At 31.9% G+C, this 21840-nt stretch overlaps 2 protein-coding genes across 2 annotated transcripts; both read right to left on the minus strand.

Moving 5' to 3' along the window:
- Positions 1–937: 937 nt before the first annotated feature.
- On the minus strand, positions 938–2508 carry LOC130641240 (ropporin-1-like protein). The gene is made up of 2 exons (XM_057447959.1): positions 2307–2508; positions 938–1945 (listed from the first exon to the last, which is right to left on the minus strand). The coding sequence occupies exons 1-2, from the start codon at positions 2427–2429 to the stop codon at positions 1403–1405; spliced, it is 666 nt and encodes a 221-aa protein (XP_057303942.1). The 5' UTR covers positions 2430–2508; the 3' UTR covers positions 938–1402.
- Positions 2509–17048: 14540 nt separating this feature from the next.
- Positions 17049–20163, minus strand: LOC130641241 (KRAB-A domain-containing protein 2-like). Its single transcript, XM_057447960.1, has 7 exons — positions 18752–20163; positions 18411–18530; positions 18178–18321; positions 17862–18102; positions 17659–17792; positions 17543–17575; positions 17049–17455 (listed from the first exon to the last, which is right to left on the minus strand). The coding sequence occupies exons 1-5, from the start codon at positions 18989–18991 to the stop codon at positions 17710–17712; spliced, it is 828 nt and encodes a 275-aa protein (XP_057303943.1). The 5' UTR covers positions 18992–20163; the 3' UTR covers positions 17049–17455; positions 17543–17575; positions 17659–17709.
- Between the last annotated feature and the right edge of the window lie 1677 nt (positions 20164–21840).

The following is a 21840-nucleotide window of genomic DNA, read 5'->3' on the forward strand; positions in this document are numbered from 1 at the left end:
ATGTTAAAATAGTACACATTGGATAAAGACAAAAATGTTATTTCATTCATGACATCAGAAAGCTCTTTTGATCAATATCTCATATTTCATGCTTTGTTCCCCTACAAGCACTTCAAATGTGACCGGTAATATATATTTTAAGGCTTTAAATTAACTTTGACTTTTTTTAAAACTATTATGAGCAAAACTACACATTTATAAATTTCATTGCAACATATTTTGCCTGCATTGTGAAAAAAAGTCCGTTTTGCTGCAAAAAGGAAAAAAAGGGTGTTTTTCTAGATTAATGATGTAATAATGTCCCATGATTATATAGAAAACAGAGCACATCTTTTGTATTTGACCTTTCTGTTAAAAAAAATAATTTAATAATTTAAAAAAAGGCAGAATCCATTTAGAAAAATTTAAAAAAAAAAGCAGAAACTAAAAATGCCAGGTAATGTTTTGTTACTTGGTTGCTTGGTTATTTCTTCATACTGAGATTGATTTGAAAACAAAGCATTGTATAATGCTGTTAAAATTATTGGCATCAAAGTAAAGATAAGAGCTACAAGAATTAAGCACGCTAAAATTACTACACATGAGTTATCAACAACAGTTCCAATATGTGTAGTAGTTTTAATTTTCTGAGACTAATTCTTGTGAAACATCTTCTCTCATTACTTCGTGCAACTGGGTTTTTAACTATGATACTTTTCACTATATAGGTTTTCTTCTTTATTATATTTATTTCTATATATTTCTATTTATTTATTTCTTCTTATTATAGGTTTTTTATTTATCTTATGTATTATTTAACGTACTGTTTTATCAGCATTTTTCTTTAAATAAATACAAACAGAGGGTCCCAGTCACAAGTGAAGATGCACTGTATACCTTCGATCACGAGAGCTTTACAGTGACATGTAGAACATGCTAAGAAGAAAGGATTCAAACAGAAAAGGAGAGCATGGGTCTATCTATTTCTCAATAAGGTTTAATAAATCCCCTTTAGACATATATTACTTTTACACATTGATAATTACGTAATATCAAACATGCTAAACACAATAATTACATCATCAAATAGTTTTCTATATATACATACATAATATATTATATATTAGTCATTTTTAATTTAATATAAACAAAATGTACCTTTACTGTTACAGCCTACTTTGAAAGGACAGAAAATTTGGACTACACGTAAGTGGGAACACTAAAAACTGGATTTGTAAAAACAAAAAGTAGTAAAATCTTTAGATTCGCCAGGTATATAATATACATATTATCTGTAACTATAAATAAAGTGTAGAATGGTACAGGAGTAGGGGCTTCTATACAAATAAAAACTTTGCAATCAAAATCAAATAACATTAACATGAACCAGAATGCAATGTTTGTTCTAGCATTCTTCACAAAGTTACTCCACATAAAGAGCAGGACACTTATCATTCATGAAGTTTTGTGGTCCAATCATGCCGCTTTGACGTTCAACATCATGTGAAAGATGATCTAACACTTCGTTCACATGATCTAGGGAAATATCACCATCGATAACTGCCAAGTACTTGTATAAATATCGAAAGGTTTCAAATTCGATTCTTGATCTACCACCTTCCAGGTCTTTGGTGATTATATCACAAACCGCTTGCAGAGCCGTTGTGATGTTTTCACTGATGTTACTGCAACACAATGCCAAAAATTTCAACCATTCAAACTCCTCACCAAAACTGCCCAAACGCATAATGTCGTTAATCACTTCTTTAGACAAACATAAGGCGTGCCACTTCTCTTCGACCTTTGAAAATTCAACAATAGGTTTATCTCCTACCTGACGATGAAGGACAGCAACGGCTTCCTTTGATAATGCTTTATCGTGGACTTGCCCAAGTTGAAAGTCCAGTCTATCCTTAATCGGTGGTTTCTCACCTTTTGACAAAGCATCAAAATAGGCAGCTGCCCACTACATAGAATAAAGAAAACATAATTAAATTATACTAGATGTACTTAAAACTCTGAAAAAATTTCTAATTCAATTTATCATCAACTGGCAATTAATAAAAATAAGTGGGGGGGGGGGGTGCAAGTGGCTTTACACTGTGCAACAGTTAAATTTAAACAGAAAATGAGAGCAAAACTTTTGTTTAAGTTACATCCTAGTTAAATAAAAAGTCTGTGTTAACCAATCAGCATTCGTCTTGGCAATTATACCAAGTGCTATTGTGAATTAGAAAGTCAGAAATATAAGCAAGTTCATTATAAACACTGCTAAAAAATAGCATTTATAAAAAATAATAAGTTCTACTCAGACTAAAAAAACATACCTGTAAAACATCTGTGGGTTGAGTTCGGATAGCAGCTTTCGTAAACTGCTTTAAAATATCAGGCAGTTCTGGTGGAATGTTGATTTGTTGAGAAGTGTACATTGGCTCATTCTTGGACGGCATCGTTAACTTGTAATGCTAGAAAGCTCTTTACTAATTTTGTTTATAAACTAAAAAATAATAGTACAGTATGTTAATATTTATCTTGTCATACTTAATGTTTATATTATGTTGCTAGGCTTCAGCTGGTAATTGATGACCAAGACAAAAATATATATGTAAATGTCAGAAATTTTTACAGGTAGAAATTTTCGTAATTATCACAAATAATTATTTTTCTATAAATATTGTAAATTCCTGAAAAGTAAACATTTTTTTCGAAATGTTAAACTACAACTTTACAAAAATGTGCTTTTTTAACCCAAAAACTTAAATCCTGTTAATAAAACTTATTTTCCTCAAATCTTAAGAAAAACTAAAAAAATGAAAATTTTTAATCTTCTCAAAGAGTTTATTTTTAGAATAAAGTTAAGCATTAAAAAAAGACAAAACTTTCATGCAATTTCCCCTCAAAAATTCTCATGTCAATTTATTTTGACAGAAAATAATGATAAAAAAATAAAAATAAATATTCATGAAGGAGCCTGCAGTGAAAATTTATATAAATAGTTCATCTTTAATTAATCTATTCAGATAAATTTAATGATTTATAAATATTATGTATATAAATTTTATCAGGATATTAATTATGTGATGACAACGCTAATGAAAGAAAACCTACCAAACTTGAGAACAGAGAATCATGTTTTTCATATAAAAAAAGTAAAATGTTATTAAAAATATATTTTCTGAACAACAAAAATTTAGTGCAAATATTTGTCAAGCTAACTTAAATAAGAAAAAACTTTCAGTTTTAAAATTTGTGAATGTAATTTGTAAATAAAAGAAAATGTACCTTATTACACAAAAATAAAGAAGCAAGTAATTAACGGATCCTTAATGCAATCAAAAAAACACAAATTGTAAATTTGGAATTCAAAGTGTGTGGTAATTAACACAAATCAACATGATAAAGAAAACAATTTTGTGCAAAAACAGACAGGAGTCACTCAAATTTCAATGTTAAAGGGAACCCGAGGTATAAAATGATGTTGGACTTTATTATAGAGCTTAAAAAGTTAGCTAACAAGTCTTTTTAAATTTTTCAAAAAGCTCTTTTCGGTCTCAAGATATTCTCATTTGAAGAATTTCAGATTTAATTATGCTGCATGAATTATGATGTCATTTTTAAGTAATAGCAAATTTGGACATTTACTTTCATCAGTAATTTTAGACCTGTAAGGGGTGTGCATGCAAACTTTATCAATGCATAGATATTATAAAGGTTAATTGATTTTAGCATAAATTTTTTTGCCAAAATGACACTCGCTTGCTTGTCCCAGGCCTCTTATTTTTTTGCTGACGACTCAATAACTCGGGATCTGCAACTTGGTTAGCAATCAAATTTTGAGGGTAAGCTTGTATAAGCCCTATATGTTTACTCACAAATTTGATTGCAAACCGACATGCAGATCCCAAGTTATGAGTTTGTCAGCAAAAAATTAAGAGGCCTTGGACGAGCAAACAAGTGTCATTTTGGCAAAAAAAATTATGTTAATCAATTAACCTTTATAATATCTATGCATTGATAAAGTTTGAATGCACATCCCTTAACAGGTCTAAAATTACTGATGAAAGAAACTGTCTAAATTTGGTATTACTGAAATATGACATCATAATTCATGCAGCACATTAAATCTGAAATTATTTAAATGTTAATATCTTGTTAGCTAACTTTTTAAGCTCTATAATATAAGTCCAACATCATTTTATACCTCGGGTTCCCTTTAACAATTGAATGTATAAAAATCATCATAATTTAACAAGTTGGTTTAAGAATTGATATATATATATATACTATTATACTTTTGCTTAAAGTTTCGTTACTTTTTTCATAAAAAAGCCTTCTTAGCAACAGCAACAGGCTAATTGAGGAAAAGTTTAAAGAAAGAATTTTAAACATACAATCCTCTCCCTGGACAAAATTCGATGATGTCATGACCTTTATTAGTGGCTACATTTTTTTCATTTTGCAAGACCATTATTGGTTGGAAAAAAAAATCTTGAGAGGGTTGGGGGGGGGGGTACATCAGAAACTTATAAAAGACCGTTGGTTTTTTCCGACCAGTAAATTACTGACGATAAGCAAAGAAACAACTTTTAAAATTTTCTTGTTTTTGATTGATATTTCAACAAATACTTTTTAATTTAAATTTAGCACACAGAAGTTAATAAAATTTATCAATATAATATTTCATATAATAATATACAATTTATGTCTTACACACAAATGCACATAACCTTACAAAAATGCCGTTAGTAACCATTTAATGCTCTCAACAACATTATCAGGGATGTCAAAACAAATTGTGGGATAAAGGGGTTTAGTCTTTTTTTGGTCAAATTTGAGATTCAAACGACAGATATTCGTTTACAGCAACAATGCACACCATTTCAAAACAATTCTTATACTAACGCTTTAAGCCAAAAAGGCTTTCTTAAACCAAAACCAGCATTTATTAACAACAGGAAGCAAACACAGGGTGTAATCCAGCGTTCTCAGTAGCCATTAAATAGCTATTTCCCAATTGATAATTATTCTAACTTTCTCAATTAATTAGAGGAGCTAATCATATTCCTACAAAATATGGGACTTGTAGCCCATTTTATATAAGTTGTGAAGAAATAAGATTTCAATTCTAGGACCAGCTTGATGAAATTCAAATATGGGGTTTATTTTACAATTCTGGATTACACCCTGAAACAATCTGTAATTTGCATTGGTACTTAAAATTTGCCAACATAATCCTAACATATTTTTTAAAATAACGCTAGTGTCTCTAATTATTTGGTGGTTGCAAAATTTCAAACAACAATCAGTCAGACTTGTGCAATAGCACCTAGCATATAGTCTTACTAGCGTAATGTTTGGTCTTGTTCGTGAAATGCACAATTTTATGTTTTAACTACCACTGAATTTAAAACAAAAACATGAAAATAAGATACCATTTTAACTTTCATGATTTTCTTCAAACAATTAGATATTATCATGTCACGAACAAGTGAGTTTATTCTATGCTATGATTTGACAGCTACAGCTGTCATCAATGAGCAATGATCGTAATCATTTTTGGCTATTATTAATTGAGGAGATAATTAGAGAATAGAAATTAACCAATCAGATCACAACAATAATTATATTATCTTACCAGTGGATAAAGGAAGAAAGAGGGTTATTTTAGACAAGAAGGATTATTAACAAAAGTGCATATCCATGCCTCAAACAAGATCCCGCAGAAACTATCAAGTGTGACACAAGAATATCTTGATACGTTTAAATAAATACGATAGCATTGATGATAGATTGTATTATAAGCTTGGGCCTTCAGACACTCAAGCACCTTGATTCTATGGTCTTCCTAAAATACATAAACAATGAATTCCAATATGCCCGATCAATTTGTGTATACTTTATCGAAATATCCAGCTTCCATTCTTAGCAATTACACAAAGAGTGATCACTGTAAAAGCCTGAAAGAGTTTTCAAAATTTATGAGAAACATATGGATCAAGGGTTACAATTGTATGGTAGCATTTAATGTTACTTCACTGTATACATTATACATCATAAGGGAATTACTGCTGAATGATGATAAGCACAAGAACAAAACATGTATCCCTAAAGACAAACTAATTCTCTTGATTGATGTTGTGCTTACAAAATGGTATTAATTCGACGATTACTTCTTTAAGCAAACTGACGGGGTGGCCATGGGTGGCCCAACTTTCTGTGGTATCCGTAATTTTTATCAACTGCAGATCATGCTCTCAGAGTTTCAAAAAGATTTTGTGGATGATGTCTTCTTGATAATTAAAAGAGCACGTCGAGACGCATTTGATGAACATATTAATAATTTACACCTGAAAATTCAATTTACAATTGAACACGAAAAGAATGGTATGATTCCTCACTTAGACACTCTAGTGTCTGGGGACACAGTACCAATATATCACAAACCAAATCATACTAATCAATATCTCAACTACACATCTAATCACCAAATGTCGTGCAAAGAAAGTGTAGTGTCCTCATTACTGGACTGAGCAGTCAATGTAGTCAGTAGAGAAAATGACTGAAAGAAAGAGTTATCTTAATAAACAGTGTCTTACTTGCAAATGGGTACTCCACACAAACCATTAGCAAGGTTTAAAGGAAAGTCAGGAACAGAACTTATAAGATCGATAATGGAGAGGATGCAGAAAATGAACTAGTAGCTATTTAACATCGCATCGTGGCCTCCACGCTAATACAATTATCTCCATGACGGATGGTGTGCCACAATCATTTTTGCGATTTTGCGATTTCTTGTTATTGTATATACTAGTCGTTAGCCTGTGGAAAATCCACGGGTTTGCCCGTCCTTTTTATACCGCATTGCGTACTTCTCGCTACTGTGCAGCTAAGCTACCATTTTGCGTGACAGACAGACAGACAGACAGACAGACAGACAGACAGACAGACAGACAGACAGACAGACAGACAGACAGACAGACAGACAGACAGACAGACAGACAGACAGACAGACAGACAGAAAGACAGACAGACAGACGTATACGGGCATTATAATATAGATAGCAAATTTAATTGCTTCTTTTCAAAAAAATAAGTGTTTCATAAAAGTTAATTTGTTTCATTCTGCTTTTATCCCATTTTACAATGTTTAAGCACTTGCTTGATATATTGTTCTGTTATTGATATGAATTCATTTTTTGTACTATACTATCTTATGCCATTTTGTTTAAAAAAGTTAGATTTCCCTAAACCTAAGTTAAATTTAGATTTTGAAGTACAAAAGTAGATATTAAAAACATATTTTGTAATCAATTTTCGTAATGATGTCGGCTCCTTTAAAAAAAAGTTAAGCAATTAGTTTCCCTTTCAAAAGAAAAAGTTATAAATAATGCTGTTCTGTACAGCTAAATCATTTTAAATCAAACTTACAGCAAGGACATATAGCACTTCCAAAATATTTTAAGCAGCAAATAGTATAAACCTTTAAAATTAAGGAACTTGCTGTACACAGACTAGCAAAATTATTGAAGAGAAGATGTAAAAAGATTTATATAATGGCAAACAATATCCAAAAATGTTCAAAATCATTGAATGCACAAAAAATCAGAACAGTAAAACCTCTTAAGATTACGTTTTCAGGTGTGAGAAAAACACATTGATAGTAAGCTTCTTGAGGTTTCGTTTTCAGACCAAAACAGTGATGCAATTTGTTAAAAAGGTTGATACAAAGTTATTCAAAACAGCAATTACATTTCCTTAACAAAAACACTAATTTTTTAAAATTTATAAAATTGTGTGGAAGATTAACCAAACATTTCGCACACTTGTAATTCAAAAACTACATATTTGCCACTGCTTAAATAACCGAAAACTAAAAATATAGCTATAAGCTTTGCAACAACAAACAAAACCAACAAAATTTTAATTTAATTAAATAGTAATTCACATTTTTGTTGTTATAACAATAGAATAAATCTATCGTGGTCGCCACAATACAAAGTTTTATTCTTAATTGTGTAAATCCACTATGCAAGGATTGTGTAGACTATAATTAGTAAAATAACATGCATCATGGACTATAGTGGTTCATGTGTATCCCAAAAAAAACACGAAACATGATGTTAACAAACCTTTTTACAGTACTGTAATTATCTCCTCAGCTACTAAGTAGCCAAAGATGATTACGTTCGCTGCCCATTGGAGACATCTGTAGCTGTCGAAACAGATAAGTGGTACATAATATTTTTTCAAGATTTTCTCCCTTACCAGAGAAAACTTGTATTTATAATAAAAACTACAAAATAATATACAATATACGAAAATATTAGCTCAATTATGCAATAAAAACATTAGTTAGAATGCATTATGTTCTAGGCCGAAAAAATGGCATTAAATTAAATTAATTTTACATTTTACAGGATTCATTTTCACCACAAGGAGTTATAAATTGTTCTAATGGTGTATTTAAAGTTCAAAATATTTGTTAATTAGTTTTTTTTGCTTAGAGCTTTTCCTGGTTAAAGAGCTTTTCCTGGTTAAAAAGCTTTGTGCATTCTGGTTGGAAGTGTGATTGCCCTGACAGCCTGCGTAAAATTTTCCCAGTACCAAAAAATTGTGGACCCGCGAGCCTGTATATTTTAAAAATATGTTAGGAATTACATTGGCAAATGTTGAATACCAATGTAAGTTACCAAGACAGTTGGTAACTTACATTGGTATTTGCTCTTATTAGAAAATTCTTGTTTTGATTTAAAAAAGCCTCATTGGCTTAATTTTGTAAAGAACACCTTGTTCTGAATGTGTTTGTTCTGACTAGGCACAATGCAGCATATGTTACAAAGTTATAATACAATGTATCTCTCTGTGAGCCTATGATGTAATATTTTAATTCTCATACAGTTTATGTATACAGTGGAATGGACATAATAAATAAAGTTTTATACTTTAAAATTTTCATATATTGAGAACTGGTTTTGAGAAGCTGGCTATTATCATGTGATAAGGTGTTTAACTGCATATTTAATATAATAAAGTAAAGTTTTATTTGTAAAATTTGTCATAATAAATTTACTGAATTTATTTAATGGACATGAAAGCTAATTGCTGACAGTCTTGTAATAAGTTCCAATAGGTTTCCAAGACATAATGGCACTGCAGTGCATCTGCCCTTTTTTAATTTTTAAAATGGGTTCTGGTTTATTTGGGCAATAGTGGACCCATCTTTAACCGTGTGTACGTTTGTCAATGCTTCATCCCAACTATCAAGGCTTCAGAGTTAGTAGCAAAAATAGCAGAAAGAATGTTATTAAAATAAATAAAAATGTAATATTTGATTTTTTGACTTCTTATCTTTAAGATTTATATAAATCATTTCTAAAATTTAAGGTGCTTTAGGATTTTAAATCAGTTAAAAAAACAAATAAAAAAGATTTTAACAAAATTTTGTCTACACTTTGATCATGTTTCAAAGCATACAAAATTCAAGGAAGGATGTTCTGATTTTTTGTCATCAAAAAAACGTAAGTGCATAGACTTTACCTTAACTGTAAAAAATCTTTAAAAAGTGACTATTCCAATAGAGATTTTTTAACAAAATAAAAAAATGCAAATGATGGATATTTTCAGTTTCATTTCTAGTTGAAATAAATTCTTTGTATTTTTACTCTATTGATAAGGTAAATTTTGACCTTAATCATCTAGCTCAAACTTTCTGAAAAGAAAAATTCGTAATTACCTGTTATAGCTATAGGATGCAATCGATAAAAAACTTGATATATATGTTGTTTTTGCGGAAAATAAGATGTAAAAATTACTTCCCTACTTCTTGAAGAAACATACCAGTTCTTTTAATTTTTTTTTGTGTGGTGAAATAATAACAAAATTTTCGTAAAACGAATAAGGCTGTAGAAGGCATCTAAAATTGATCCTCCGTTTTTTCTGATTAAGATATAAATGTATTGACGCATTGATGTATTGTTGTCGAAACTATAAGCAGTCAACAACACAACATCACTGGTATCACATCAAACTTTTACACAGGACGTGCTTGACAGTTTAATGACTTATATAGGAAAAAAGCATGGTGCATACTTGGGTTTCAGAAAGAAGAATGTGGATTGTGTGACATATACATTTTGAACCTTGATTGTTAAAATGTATAAAAAGATGTTGTTAAAATGTATACAAGTACACACAAAAAAGAAACTTTCTATTATTACTGCATTAATTAGTTTATTATTGCAGTAATGATATAATTACTAATTAATACGTTACTGTATAAGTTTTTCATTGGAAAAGTTGTATATATATTGACAGTTCGAATGGGTGGCCCATCTTACAGCTTACCTCTCACTTTAAAAAACGCAATTGAAAATCAACTCAAAATATTGTACTAATTACCAAAAAAAATTTCTTTTATACTTATCTTGATTTGTTCGCAAGATATTTGTCGTTAAAGTTGTAAAATATTAGCTGGAGAAGCTTAATGCCAGTCGCCATCTTGTGTCTCGATTGTAAATAAATGCCTTCGCGGGAGGGCTTGTAACGTCATCTCCCAGATGATAATTTCGCTGACTCTGCCGTGGCCAAGGTTTATATATACAAAAAGCGGTTGATGTTTTGTTTTTTAACATTTGTAATGGGTACTGAGGATGAGTTTGTAACAGGTATATACTGAAGAAGTAAACACTTGTTTTTAACTACCCTTTTCTTAGTTTTGAAGTTTCGGCCAGTGAAAAGTCTACAAAACGTGGCAGTGAATCAGACTCTAGCTGTGATAGCTGTTATGAGGATAAAAATGGAAGTGAAAGCAATGGCTTAGCAGTGAACAGTGGCCTTTTTCACTATTCCCATGCCCTGAGAACAAGATTGGCCACTTGTGTTTAGACTTCAAGAAATGCCCACAGAGACAGGTCGTTGTGCCGGGAAGTATATTTTAAAGTAAAAAAGAAGCTATTTAGGGGTTATCAGAGCAAACCATACCGGACGAAATTTTACCCCCTCTCCCCCACATTAAATGCCGCACCGTGATCCCTAAGAGTTTTTGTTGGTTAGAAGAAAGCGATTTTAACTTAGAAGATTAGTAGAAAACTTTATGGCTAGACTATTGGCAGCATTAATAATCACGACCATGCGGAAGTAAAAATAGAAAGGACAAGTGCAAGCTAAAACACAACCCTGGGCTTATTATAATAACAATTCAAGCAACCTCGATCCCCAGAGCCTATAGCGTTCTTTGATATGAGAATAAAAACGTGACACGAAAAATAAATTAAAATACAGTACAGTCTAATGTAATCTACCACGTACACGCTTATATCACACCTTTGCGTGGAGGACGGCAGTCGTTTGTCTTTTGTTATAATTAAATCTCTTAAGGGTTTTGCGAGTTTATATTTGCGTGTTAAAAAACAATGCGCTCGCAAAGAAATATCGGAGCAATTATATTTCTTCTAATATCGAGATACATTGTGTAAATGAATTGATAAGCTATTCCCTTAATTATTAGCGTGAAGTAATTAAATAATAAAAATCTTTCGCGAAGTTTTATAATACATTGCGCGAGAATGTATTGTTGATTTAATTACTTAAAAAAATTTCAGCGCGTTTAATCTAAGAAACATACAAGAAGTATTGTTCACAACTATTAAATGCCGCTTTTCGTTTTTAAACTTTTAAAATGCGATCTAAAAAAACATATCTATCGCCGCTTTTCGATTTTAAACTTTTAAAATGCGATCTAAAAAATAATATCTATCGCCGCTTTTCGATTTTAGACTTTTAAAATGCGATCTAAAAAAACATTTCTATCGCCCCTTTTCGATTCTAAACTTTTAAAATGCGATCTATCGCCGCTTTTCGATTTTAAACTTTTAAAATGCGATTTAAAAAAACATATATATCGCTGCTTTTCGATTTTAAACTTTTAAAATGTGATTTAAAAAAACATTTCTATCGCAGCTTTTCGTTTTTAAACTTTTAAAATGCGATTTAAAAAAACATTTCTATCGCCGCTTTTCGATTTTAAACTTTTAAAATGCGATCTAAAAAAAAACTTTATTACTGCAATTAAAATTTTCAAAAAAGTTCGCACAAAATAGATGGCTAAAATTGATTGCGTGGGGTCATTGTTTATCAGCGAGGCAATTATTTTCTTAAAAAAACAACAGCTATTGTTCTGTGTAACTATTCATGCGAGTTTCGCGTCCGCGGTAGATTACATTCAGACTGTACTGTAGATTATTAAAAGAAGGAGAGAAAAAAAAGAAACAAGAAACAACACCCCATGTATGACAAAATAAAATCCCGTAAGTCCCTGTAGTGTACCACAATATGATAAAAAAATCTTAGACGCAATGTAGAAGAAGAGCGAGAAACTATACCAGAATTTGCACATGGCCTAATGCAAAGACAAGTGGTCAGATATTCAGAATTACCAAACCCTTTTTTGTCAGCGTTGATCAAACATTAGTGATCAAAACTCGACTTTGAAAGGGTATCTGTTAAAGGGGCACTCCAGTTAAGAAATAAAATAAAAAATATATTTAATTGCTTTTTTGACATTCCTTTTGTCAAAAAACTTTATCATTTGCTTCAGTAAACAATCTTTCTTACTTTACAAGCCAATTTATTTTTATTTCACAGTTCAGCAATATTTTTCCTCCGCACACGCTTTTTTGCGCACAAATGCAAACAAATTTTATGTAACACTAAAATTTTCAGGTCGTGATAAGTTGGTAAAGGGGGGGTATTAATATTGTATAAATAAAAATCATTCTTATGATTATGGTAGGTCATAAATGTATTGCAGAAGCTACTGACTTATATGTGGTTGTTTTGACAAAGCTGTTTTAGAAACTGCATTATCAGCATTACATGCAGCCTTAAACAGTTACAAGATTGAAGAAAATGGGTACATTTACCCCCTAAAAAAAATTTGGCGTGTCCTTCCATAAAAAAAGCTTCTTTTTTGAAAAACAAAGAATAGAAACTTGAGCGCTATGAAAGATACATGTGTAAATAGAAAACTTTTTTGTCTGTGTTTGCATTTGAAATTGGTATAATGTTCTTTTATTTAATATTTTAATTTTGAAGTTTATTTCCTGGAGATCTCTTTTAAAAGAACTATCTGTGAAGTCCCCCAACTGAATATAAAATTTTGACGTATTTTGTTTAGCCATTTTTGAGTTTTTTCTTTTTCACAGACAGGATTTTATGAAAACTTACTTCTTTACACTGCTCTGATCAATTGGTACATTAAAACGCAGAGCAACTAACCATTTTTTAAAGATGTGAATGTAAATTCTGAACAAAAAGCGATTTAATGTAAGCTATAGATCTTAACATGCGCCCGCTTAAACTTTCTGCACGATGTGATGTCATTATTTATAATCAAGTCCAGTCCAAAATGAAATTGCGCCTGTCTGTTTTTTTATGAGAAAAAAATTGAATATGCGAAGGCTTGTATAGCCTTCGCATATTCAATGTTTTCTTTTCTAAATAAAAAATCAAGTGAAGTAAGTTTTTTTTATTTCTTATGCTTTTCTAAGTATGTATAAAACAAAAAAGAAAAAAGTAATTTTGACTGGAGTTCCCCTTTAAATGAGTACATGTAACTCGTTGTTTCTTGCCTGTTGGAAGACTGGCAAAAGAATGCTTTCCAGCGCTACTTCTATTATTCTTATTGCAAAAAGGCATAGCAAAAAAACACATTTTATAATTATTAACAAAATTAATCTTAGTTGCAATAATTTACTCTTCTTTTTCTCAAGTTAATGTTTTATTGCAACTTGTTCAGGGGGCATTTTTTTTGTCATCCGGGAGATGCGTCAAAAATGGGTTTAATCCAAAAAAAATTATCACAAAATGGCGGCTTTCGAGAAGGAAGCATGCTGTAAACACAAGAAAATGTGGCTTTATATTAGCTTTATGATTTCGATTTTTACTTAAGAAATGTTAAAATATAAATTCTTGACAAAGTATAAACAAAAAAAAGATGAACTTTTTTTAAAGAGGGAGGTAAGCTTTAAATGTCGCAAAATCATTCAACAGTCATTTTTATTATCTCAATCTAACAAAACGCTTTTCTACCCCAATGTATATTTTAGCAAAGTAAACTCAACATTTGCTGTGTATGTTATACACAAGTTGACAGTTTCAGTTAACCATTGTTTCAATAAAATATTCCTTTGCTATGTAGCAAAAGAATATTCTATTGAAACAAAACTTTTGTTAAGAATTAAAAAAAAAGTAAACTGTTATAGCTAAATTAAGAAGGCTCTGATAATAAAAAAACTTAAGATTTTTAGAAAAGATGCCACAAGACTAATTATTTCTTTAGAAAAAGAGAAATATTTATATGGTCAAAAGCTATATTATAATATTCACATGGATGGAACAACAACTTAAATATGGCTAAGCTGTAAATGGGTATATTTTAAAAGAACGGCAGTGGTTTCGGACAAGATTTAGGGCTATTTTATTGGTGTAGTAATTTACTTATTCACTTGAAGTTACTTGAACCTTGTGTTGTGCACTGATTGGACCATAACTAAACGAGGGAAATTATATAATAATAATAGCTCTAGCTAATGCTAATCACACATTCTTACTAGAGAATAACAAAAGATAACTGTAAAAGTGTAATAAAAAAGTAGTAGTCAATGTTTTTAATCTTCTTTCTCATCAGAAGGAAAAACATAATAGAAGACGTTACATTGTTCCGTACGAAATTGACCCGTTGTACGAGGTTGGTCACTTTTCGCGCTTGTACGAAGATGGGCAATTTTGTACGAAAATGGGCATTACAATTGCTGTACAAAAATTAGGCAACGAATAATTTGGTTTAGAAATGAATATCTAAACATTGTTAATTACATTCAGTAAACATGATAATATCTTAAATATTCTCTGAACGTTAATTTTTGACAATTATCTGATGATTGTACCAACATCGTACAACTTAAATAACTGTGTACGAGGTTGGGCCTACTTCACTTCTTCTACTTAACTTGAATTTTTTTATCCATACCAACTTCGTACAACTTAAATAACTGTGTACGAGATTGGGCCTACTTCACTTCTTCTACTTAAGTTGAATTGTTTTTAACCATACCAACTTCGTACAACTTAAATAACTGTGTACGAGATTGGGCCAACGTCACTTCTTCTACTTAAGTTGAATTTTTTTTTAACCATACCAACTTCGTACAACTTAAATAACTGTGTACGAGGTTGGGCCTACTTCACTTCTTCTACTTAACTTGAATTTTTTTATCCATACCAACTTCGTACAACTTAAATAACTGTGTACGAGATTGGGCCTACTTCACTTCTTCTACTTAAGTTGAATTGTTTTTAACCATACCAACTTCGTACAACTTAAATACCTTAAGGGAAGAAATTTTCGCGGGAATTTAATTTCGCGGTTGATCAAAACGATTTTTTTCGCGGAATTTAATTTCGCGGTCGAGAAAAAAATATAATTTTCGCGGTCGAGAAAAAATAGTCTTTCTAAATTGTTAATTACTCGTTACATTCATCATCGATAATGAAGTCAAATGCGTTTCTATCAAAGTCTTCTTCGAACCCCCATTCTGCATCATCATCATTGTCGTCGTCATCTTCATCATTTTCTACGATTTCGTTTACGTATCCTTCCCGTATCTCGTCCGATACTTCGATGAAGCTGGGCTGGTTAGCAATCTCATCCGGTGACATAGCCAACGGCGCTATCTCATTAAACGGGTCGACGCTTGGTAGATTCAACTTTCCTTTCTTTATCGCATCATAAATTCCAGCAATTTTCCAACCTTTAACAATAACATCAACACCAGCTACTGAGGCGATGTGATTGTAGTAGTCCACAATCCAACTTGCATGTAATGGTTTCATAGTCGTTAGTTTGAACTCAATGTTGATGTTTTCCACTTTTACTCCAGCATCAAGGGCGTTCTGAACCTGTTGTGTGTACCAATCAGAAAACTTGCTTTTCATGAATTTCTTGCAATGGCCGTTTACTGTTAAATCCAGCGGCTGGAATAGATGGGTCATATTGTTGGGTACCATGATGAAAAATATGTTATTTCGTGTTAAGTGAGACGTGACTTCGTCGGTGATTTGGCCACGAAACACATCGAAACACAGAATTTAATTTCGCGGTCAACAAATTTCGAAAAATTTCGCGGGAATTTAATTTCGCGGTCGGTGAATTTTTAAAATTTTCGCGGGAAGAAAATTTCGCGGTTTTTTCCAAAAACCGCGAAAACCGCGAAATTTTCTTCCCGCGAAAATTTCTTCCCTTAAGGTAACTGTGTACGAGATTGGGCCAACGTCACTTCTTCTACTTAAGTTGAATTTTTTTTTAACCATACCAACTTCGTACAACTTAAATAACTGTGTACGAGGTTGGGCCTACTTCACTTCTTCTACTTAACTTGAATTTTTTTATCCATACCAACTTCGTACAACTTAAATAACTGTGTACGAGATTGGGCCTACTTCACTTCTTCTACTTAAGTTGAATTGTTTTTAACCATACCAACTTCGTACAACTTAAATAACTGTGTACGAGATTGGGCCAACGTCACTTCTTCTACTTAAGTTGAATTTTTTTTTAACCATACCAACTTCGTACAACTTAAATAACTGTGTACGAGGTTGGGCCTACTTCACTTCTTCTACTTAACTTGAATTTTTTTGATCCATACCAACTTCGTACAACTTAAATAACTGTGTACGAGGTTGGGCCTACTTCACTTCTTCTACTTAACTTGAATTTTTTTTATCCATACCAACTTCGTACAACTTAAATAACTGTGTACGAGGTTGGGCCTACTTCACTTCTTCTACTTAACTTGAATTTTTTTAACCATACCAACTTCGTACAACTTAAATAACTGTGTACGAGGTTGGGCCTACTTCACTTCTTCTACTTAACTTGAATTTTTTTAACCATACCAACTTCGTACAACTTAAATAACTGTGTACGAGGTTGGGCCTACTTCACTTCTTCTACTTAACTTGAATTTTTTTAACCATACCAACTTCGTACAACTTAAAACACCAAGAAACAGATGAAGACTACCATATATTATCATTATGGTCTTTACATCGCTTTTTTTATTTACTCTATCAATAATTTGTACCAACAAAAACTGAATGCGGGTTAACGATAATCTCCCTGTATCAAATTCGCATGGGTACTTCATCCGAATGTAATTGGTGATGACTCCAGTTGGCTCTGCAATGTCCGAATGACGCATCAGTTTGTGATAAAATTGAGGATGTTTTTTCGCCAGTATTTCGTTATAAAATGCTTGATACTTGCTACCAGAACGTTTAATCAGAAGTAGTGGATTTTCTTCAGGCAGCTTCGATTGTTGTACCAGGTAGTCCAGGGTACCGTTTTTGTATAATACTGGCAATAACTCTCTCCTCCATTGCCTCTCCCTTTCTTCTTCGTCTTCTACTTCTTTCTCTATTAAAGGAAAGTTATCGTTGTATAACTATCTCATTATTATTATGAAATTGTTTGCGATCAGGCTTATAATTAATTTTTAAATACCTGCTTCTCTTTGTTGTTGACGCTGCTGGAAATCTGGAATATAAGTTAAAAAAGAAAACTCATAGTACATGTTAATTATACAATTTTGTGTAGGAACTCAGGGAAGCTTTACTGACCTTTTTTTGCAATATGTAAACATAGATCGCACAACCAGTCCCCTAATGGTTTTACAGCCAATTTGCAGCATTTAAAATGACACTAGACAAGACAGCGATCGCATGCAATTGATCTTCCTTTTCCAATTTTTCGTCTGCAATGATTTATTATTATATTTATATTTATATTTATTATTATATTTCATCAACCGAAGGATACTTACATCTTACTGGTTGAGGGTACAGCTGCAACGCGGATGCCGTGTAACGCCGTTGAATTGTGCCTTCACTACAAAGGAGTTTATATGTTGGTTGGTTACCACCTGATTTGTGTACAATCACACAATCATTTGCTGATTTCCCTTTCATTGGAAATAATATCCTGAATTTGCTAAAATGGTCCACGACATGGCCAATGTAGTTGTAATCGGCATCTGGTTTGGATAACATAGCAATCAGATCGATCTAAAGAAAGACATGTATAATGTAACAAAAAAACTACTAACTAGCACAAACAAAGTGAAAAAGTATTAAAAATACCTGTACACGCTGTAAGAATCCTGTAGTGATAATCGGCTTCAATGGAGCTTTCTTTATTTGACTGGATTTCAGACAGCAAGTTGTGCAAAGCTTTATATAAGCACCAACAGCGTCTCTAGTAACGTTATCATAGGTGCGTGCTATCTAAAATTGTTAGCAATTAAAAATCAGTGACACACCCATATTCCGTGGACTCTTACTTTCAAACGAGGTTTGTTCGAAGAATCTAATACCTTTTCAAACGTTTTATGAACCCCTTGGTGACCAACTTCTTGGCGGTGTACTCTATTGATAATGTCAAACATCTGTCGGTCTGTTGCTACGCGACGATATTTTCCCAGAGGAGAATCGCCCTAAAATACCGTAAAATTATTTGAGTTGGCAATTTTATAAACCTTCTTTCTTAAGAACTTAAGCTCATAAGAACATCTAGACCGAAGCTATCCAAAAATTGAGAACACCATATGACCATGCCGAGCCTGAAACAAAATTTCTTAAAAGTAGAAATGTTTATAAAAAAAATAATTGTGACTTTAGTTTTTCCAAAATTAGATATATATAAAAATGTTCTTACATCGGGAAATGGAGAGCACAAAACACCCGATAAACCAAGTGTAGGATAACTCATCACTTGGAATTTTTTTCTTCGCAGTTTTCTTTTCATAGCACGTGGAACGTTGTCTATTCTTCCACATAGAAAATCTATTATTGTTTTATAAGTCTGTTCGGGCATTATTACGGAATTCCGTTTAGTCCTTTCAACTTCCAACCATTCCTGAAATTTTTCTTCCATGTATTTCTTTTCAGTCTCCATTGTGCTGAACCTAAAAACACGCGTTAAAAGTTTAAATGTAAATTTAAAATGTGCGTTCGAAAAAGCACTCGAAAAGGATTCGAAATTTACCTACCTTTTCCTTTATCGAAATAACTTAAAAGGTTAGAAAAAATAATATTGAAATTTTTTGTGTTCTTCTCCGTTCTCACTCAATTATTAACAAAACTATGTTTACAAAAACAGTTTCGTACAAGCCACGCAAAGGCACTGGGGACAAGGGTGATTTACAGGTTTTTCGCACGAAAATTCAATATAGCATTAGAATTCAAAGGTCACTACCATAAAAACCATGGAAAGGTTAATAAAAGAAATCAATAACAATATCATACCTGATATAACCTTATTTGAATCAAAGAGATCAAATTTATACTTACGAGCACTAGTACCATTTTTCAAAAACATTATTGTTTATTCTCTGTTAATATAAAACAAAGTATAAATATATATATACATATTAGTATTTTTCCAAAGAGTCATCCAAATCGTAAAACAAATGTCTTTTTTTGCAAATTACTTAAAAGAAAAAAAGATATTTCAAAAAAGTTATTATTTTATTATAAAAGTTTCATTTTTTGACGATATTCGCCGCTGTACGAAGATGGTCGGTTTTGTACGAGGATGGTCACTCTCAGCGCTACGGCAAAAAAGCCCAACTTCGTACAATGAATGACATCGTACGGAACAACATGATAACCTTGTTTAACTTCGCTGCTGTGCCGCCATCTTGCACTAACGAGACCAGTTCAAAGTAAATAAATAAAATCTGATTGATTGTTTACTTTACTTTTCGCCTTGACTACGTTCATAAAAACTTAGTACCTAGTCCTTGTTTCTTCATTTCATTATTTCCGTCAAACAAAAACGGATGCCATATGCGAGGAAAAAGAGATAGAATCAATATTCCTAAAGAAGAAAACTTTAGGTGTACGACTTTTTGCGCACTATATACCGCGGATTTCGCAGATTTTGACCAAATTATTCGCTAAAGTTATATGTCGCGAAATTTTCTAGCAGGGCGCATCGATTCGCGAAAGTTTGTTGGGAATGGGAAAAAACAAACTTCCTTTAATTCGCTAAAGTTATAGTGGTGATGAAAACACTTCAACCGGGGAGGTGGTCCGGTTTCGATTTTACAATCTGATAACTTGGCTTGCCCCAGAAAACCAAATAACCAAATAAATTCATATATTTCTCTTCAATGAATATTTGCTTTTAAAACACCATAAATATATAAAAAAAGAAAGAAAAGAAACAAGATTCCTGCTTAAACAGATTTTTTTGCCTAAGTTCAGTGGAATTGTCACTTTTTAGGTTCTATTTTTGACTCGACCTCTCGCCAATATTAGCAGAATGCTACTAAAATAGAGGAGGAAAAGTTTTGTTTTGCTCGCAAGCAATATTTTTGGAAATGGATATTTATCGTTAAACTGAAATGCGATGAGAAAAAATAGGAAAAAACACGCTAATATATATACCAAACTCTTGTAAGTATTGATATACAAATCAATCTCGTTCCCAGGGTTTTTCTAAAACATACAAGAGGCATTGGGACGAGGTTATACATAAATGTTTTAAATAAAGAGATAATTAGTTAGACGGTATGCTAATGTGTCGTGGTTAAGGCATTAAGACATTTTAAAAGACTCGCCAGGTTTGGCAGATGAAAATATTTTTGCCTTTGATTTAAAATCTATGGTTTTTCTTCCCTATTCTGAGTGATTCCGAAGCAAACAATTCAGAAGGGATTGACACACGATGAAACTAACTGATGAGCAGCTGATAGGCAACGCTGATATTTAGGACAAAAATTAAGAAATACGAGACAGTTAAACTACAGTACGAACGGTTATTTGGATCACAGAAAATTTCTATGCAAAGGGAAAGTAATTACATTGTAGGGCGTTATAAAAGTTTGTTATCCCCTGTTCATCTCGTTACTCCATAGAATAGTTTTAATTACTATATTTGACTGATGTAATTATAAGTGAAACTACATCAGAAAAAGTCCAACCTTAGAAAGTACTTCATAGCTACGACCGAGTTACAGTATATGCTAAGTTTATGACGATTATCAGCCTCGTCCCCAGTCTTTTAGTATTTACATTTTCTCACATTTGGGTAAATTCATTCCGATATAAAAAAAACTTAAAGAAGTTCCACGATAGATTGGTTGATTTTTACTTTTTGGCAATTTTTTACTAACTGGAGACGTTAGCTACCACTGCTTTTTCCAATTGCCTCGTTTTGCCTTATGTAATCAAAACCTTCTGCAAAGAATTTAAAGTAAGCGCGCTTCTACGCTACCCTGGATCCATAGAAGACAGCTTTTTAATTAAAATTGAACTTTGTGCACGTATTTCAGAATTTCTTGTTCTAAGTTTTAAAGCAATTTTTGGATTGAAGTTTATATAGTAAAATGCCTTGAGGAAGACGTTACTAAAAGTACTTTTGATGTTTGCTTTTTAAGGTGCAGAATATAAATTTTAGGTCAATTAGACACTAAGTCTAATTGACATAAATTTTTTTAGAGGCATACGTTCCTCGCAACCATGTCAAAGCGAAGGCATGGACCGAGGTTAATTGTTTTCGACCGCTGATACTGGTAATAAAAGAAAGTGTTTAAAATTGGTTTTTTGTGTTAAGTGTTATGATTTGTTGCACTAAGACTTTTCCTTTTTTTTAAAAGATAGATACTCTGAATTATCTTATTTTTCTTAATTGTTTCTCCTTTCTCCCAATTATTAATTTTTATATGTTTTAGCCCCCCTCCCTCTCTTGCCCCACCCCTTGTTGAGTCAGTACTAAAGAGCAAGTAATTTATAGTACAT

This window comes from Hydractinia symbiolongicarpus, chromosome 4, assembly GCF_029227915.1.
Source record: "Hydractinia symbiolongicarpus strain clone_291-10 chromosome 4, HSymV2.1, whole genome shotgun sequence".
NCBI lineage: Eukaryota > Metazoa > Cnidaria > Hydrozoa > Anthoathecata > Hydractiniidae > Hydractinia > Hydractinia symbiolongicarpus.

Excerpts from the sequence above, each read along its gene's own strand:
- LOC130641241 (XM_057447960.1), bottom strand. The coding sequence starts at position 18,991 with ATGGAGACTGAAAAGAAATACATGGAAGAAAAATTTCAGGAATGGTTG. Across the intron at positions 18,322-18,410 it reads TTCATAAAACGTTTGAAAAG|ATAGCACGCACCTATGATAA; the intron begins GTATTAGATTCT and ends TAACAATTTTAG. Across the intron at positions 18,103-18,177 it reads GATTCTTACAGCGTGTACAG|ATCGATCTGATTGCTATGTT; the intron begins GTATTTTTAATA and ends GTCTTTCTTTAG.
- LOC130641240 (XM_057447959.1), bottom strand. The coding sequence starts at position 2,429 with ATGCCGTCCAAGAATGAGCCAATGTACACTTCTCAACAAATCAACATT. Across the intron at positions 1,946-2,306 it reads AACCCACAGATGTTTTACAG|TGGGCAGCTGCCTATTTTGA; the intron begins GTATGTTTTTTT and ends TATTCTATGTAG.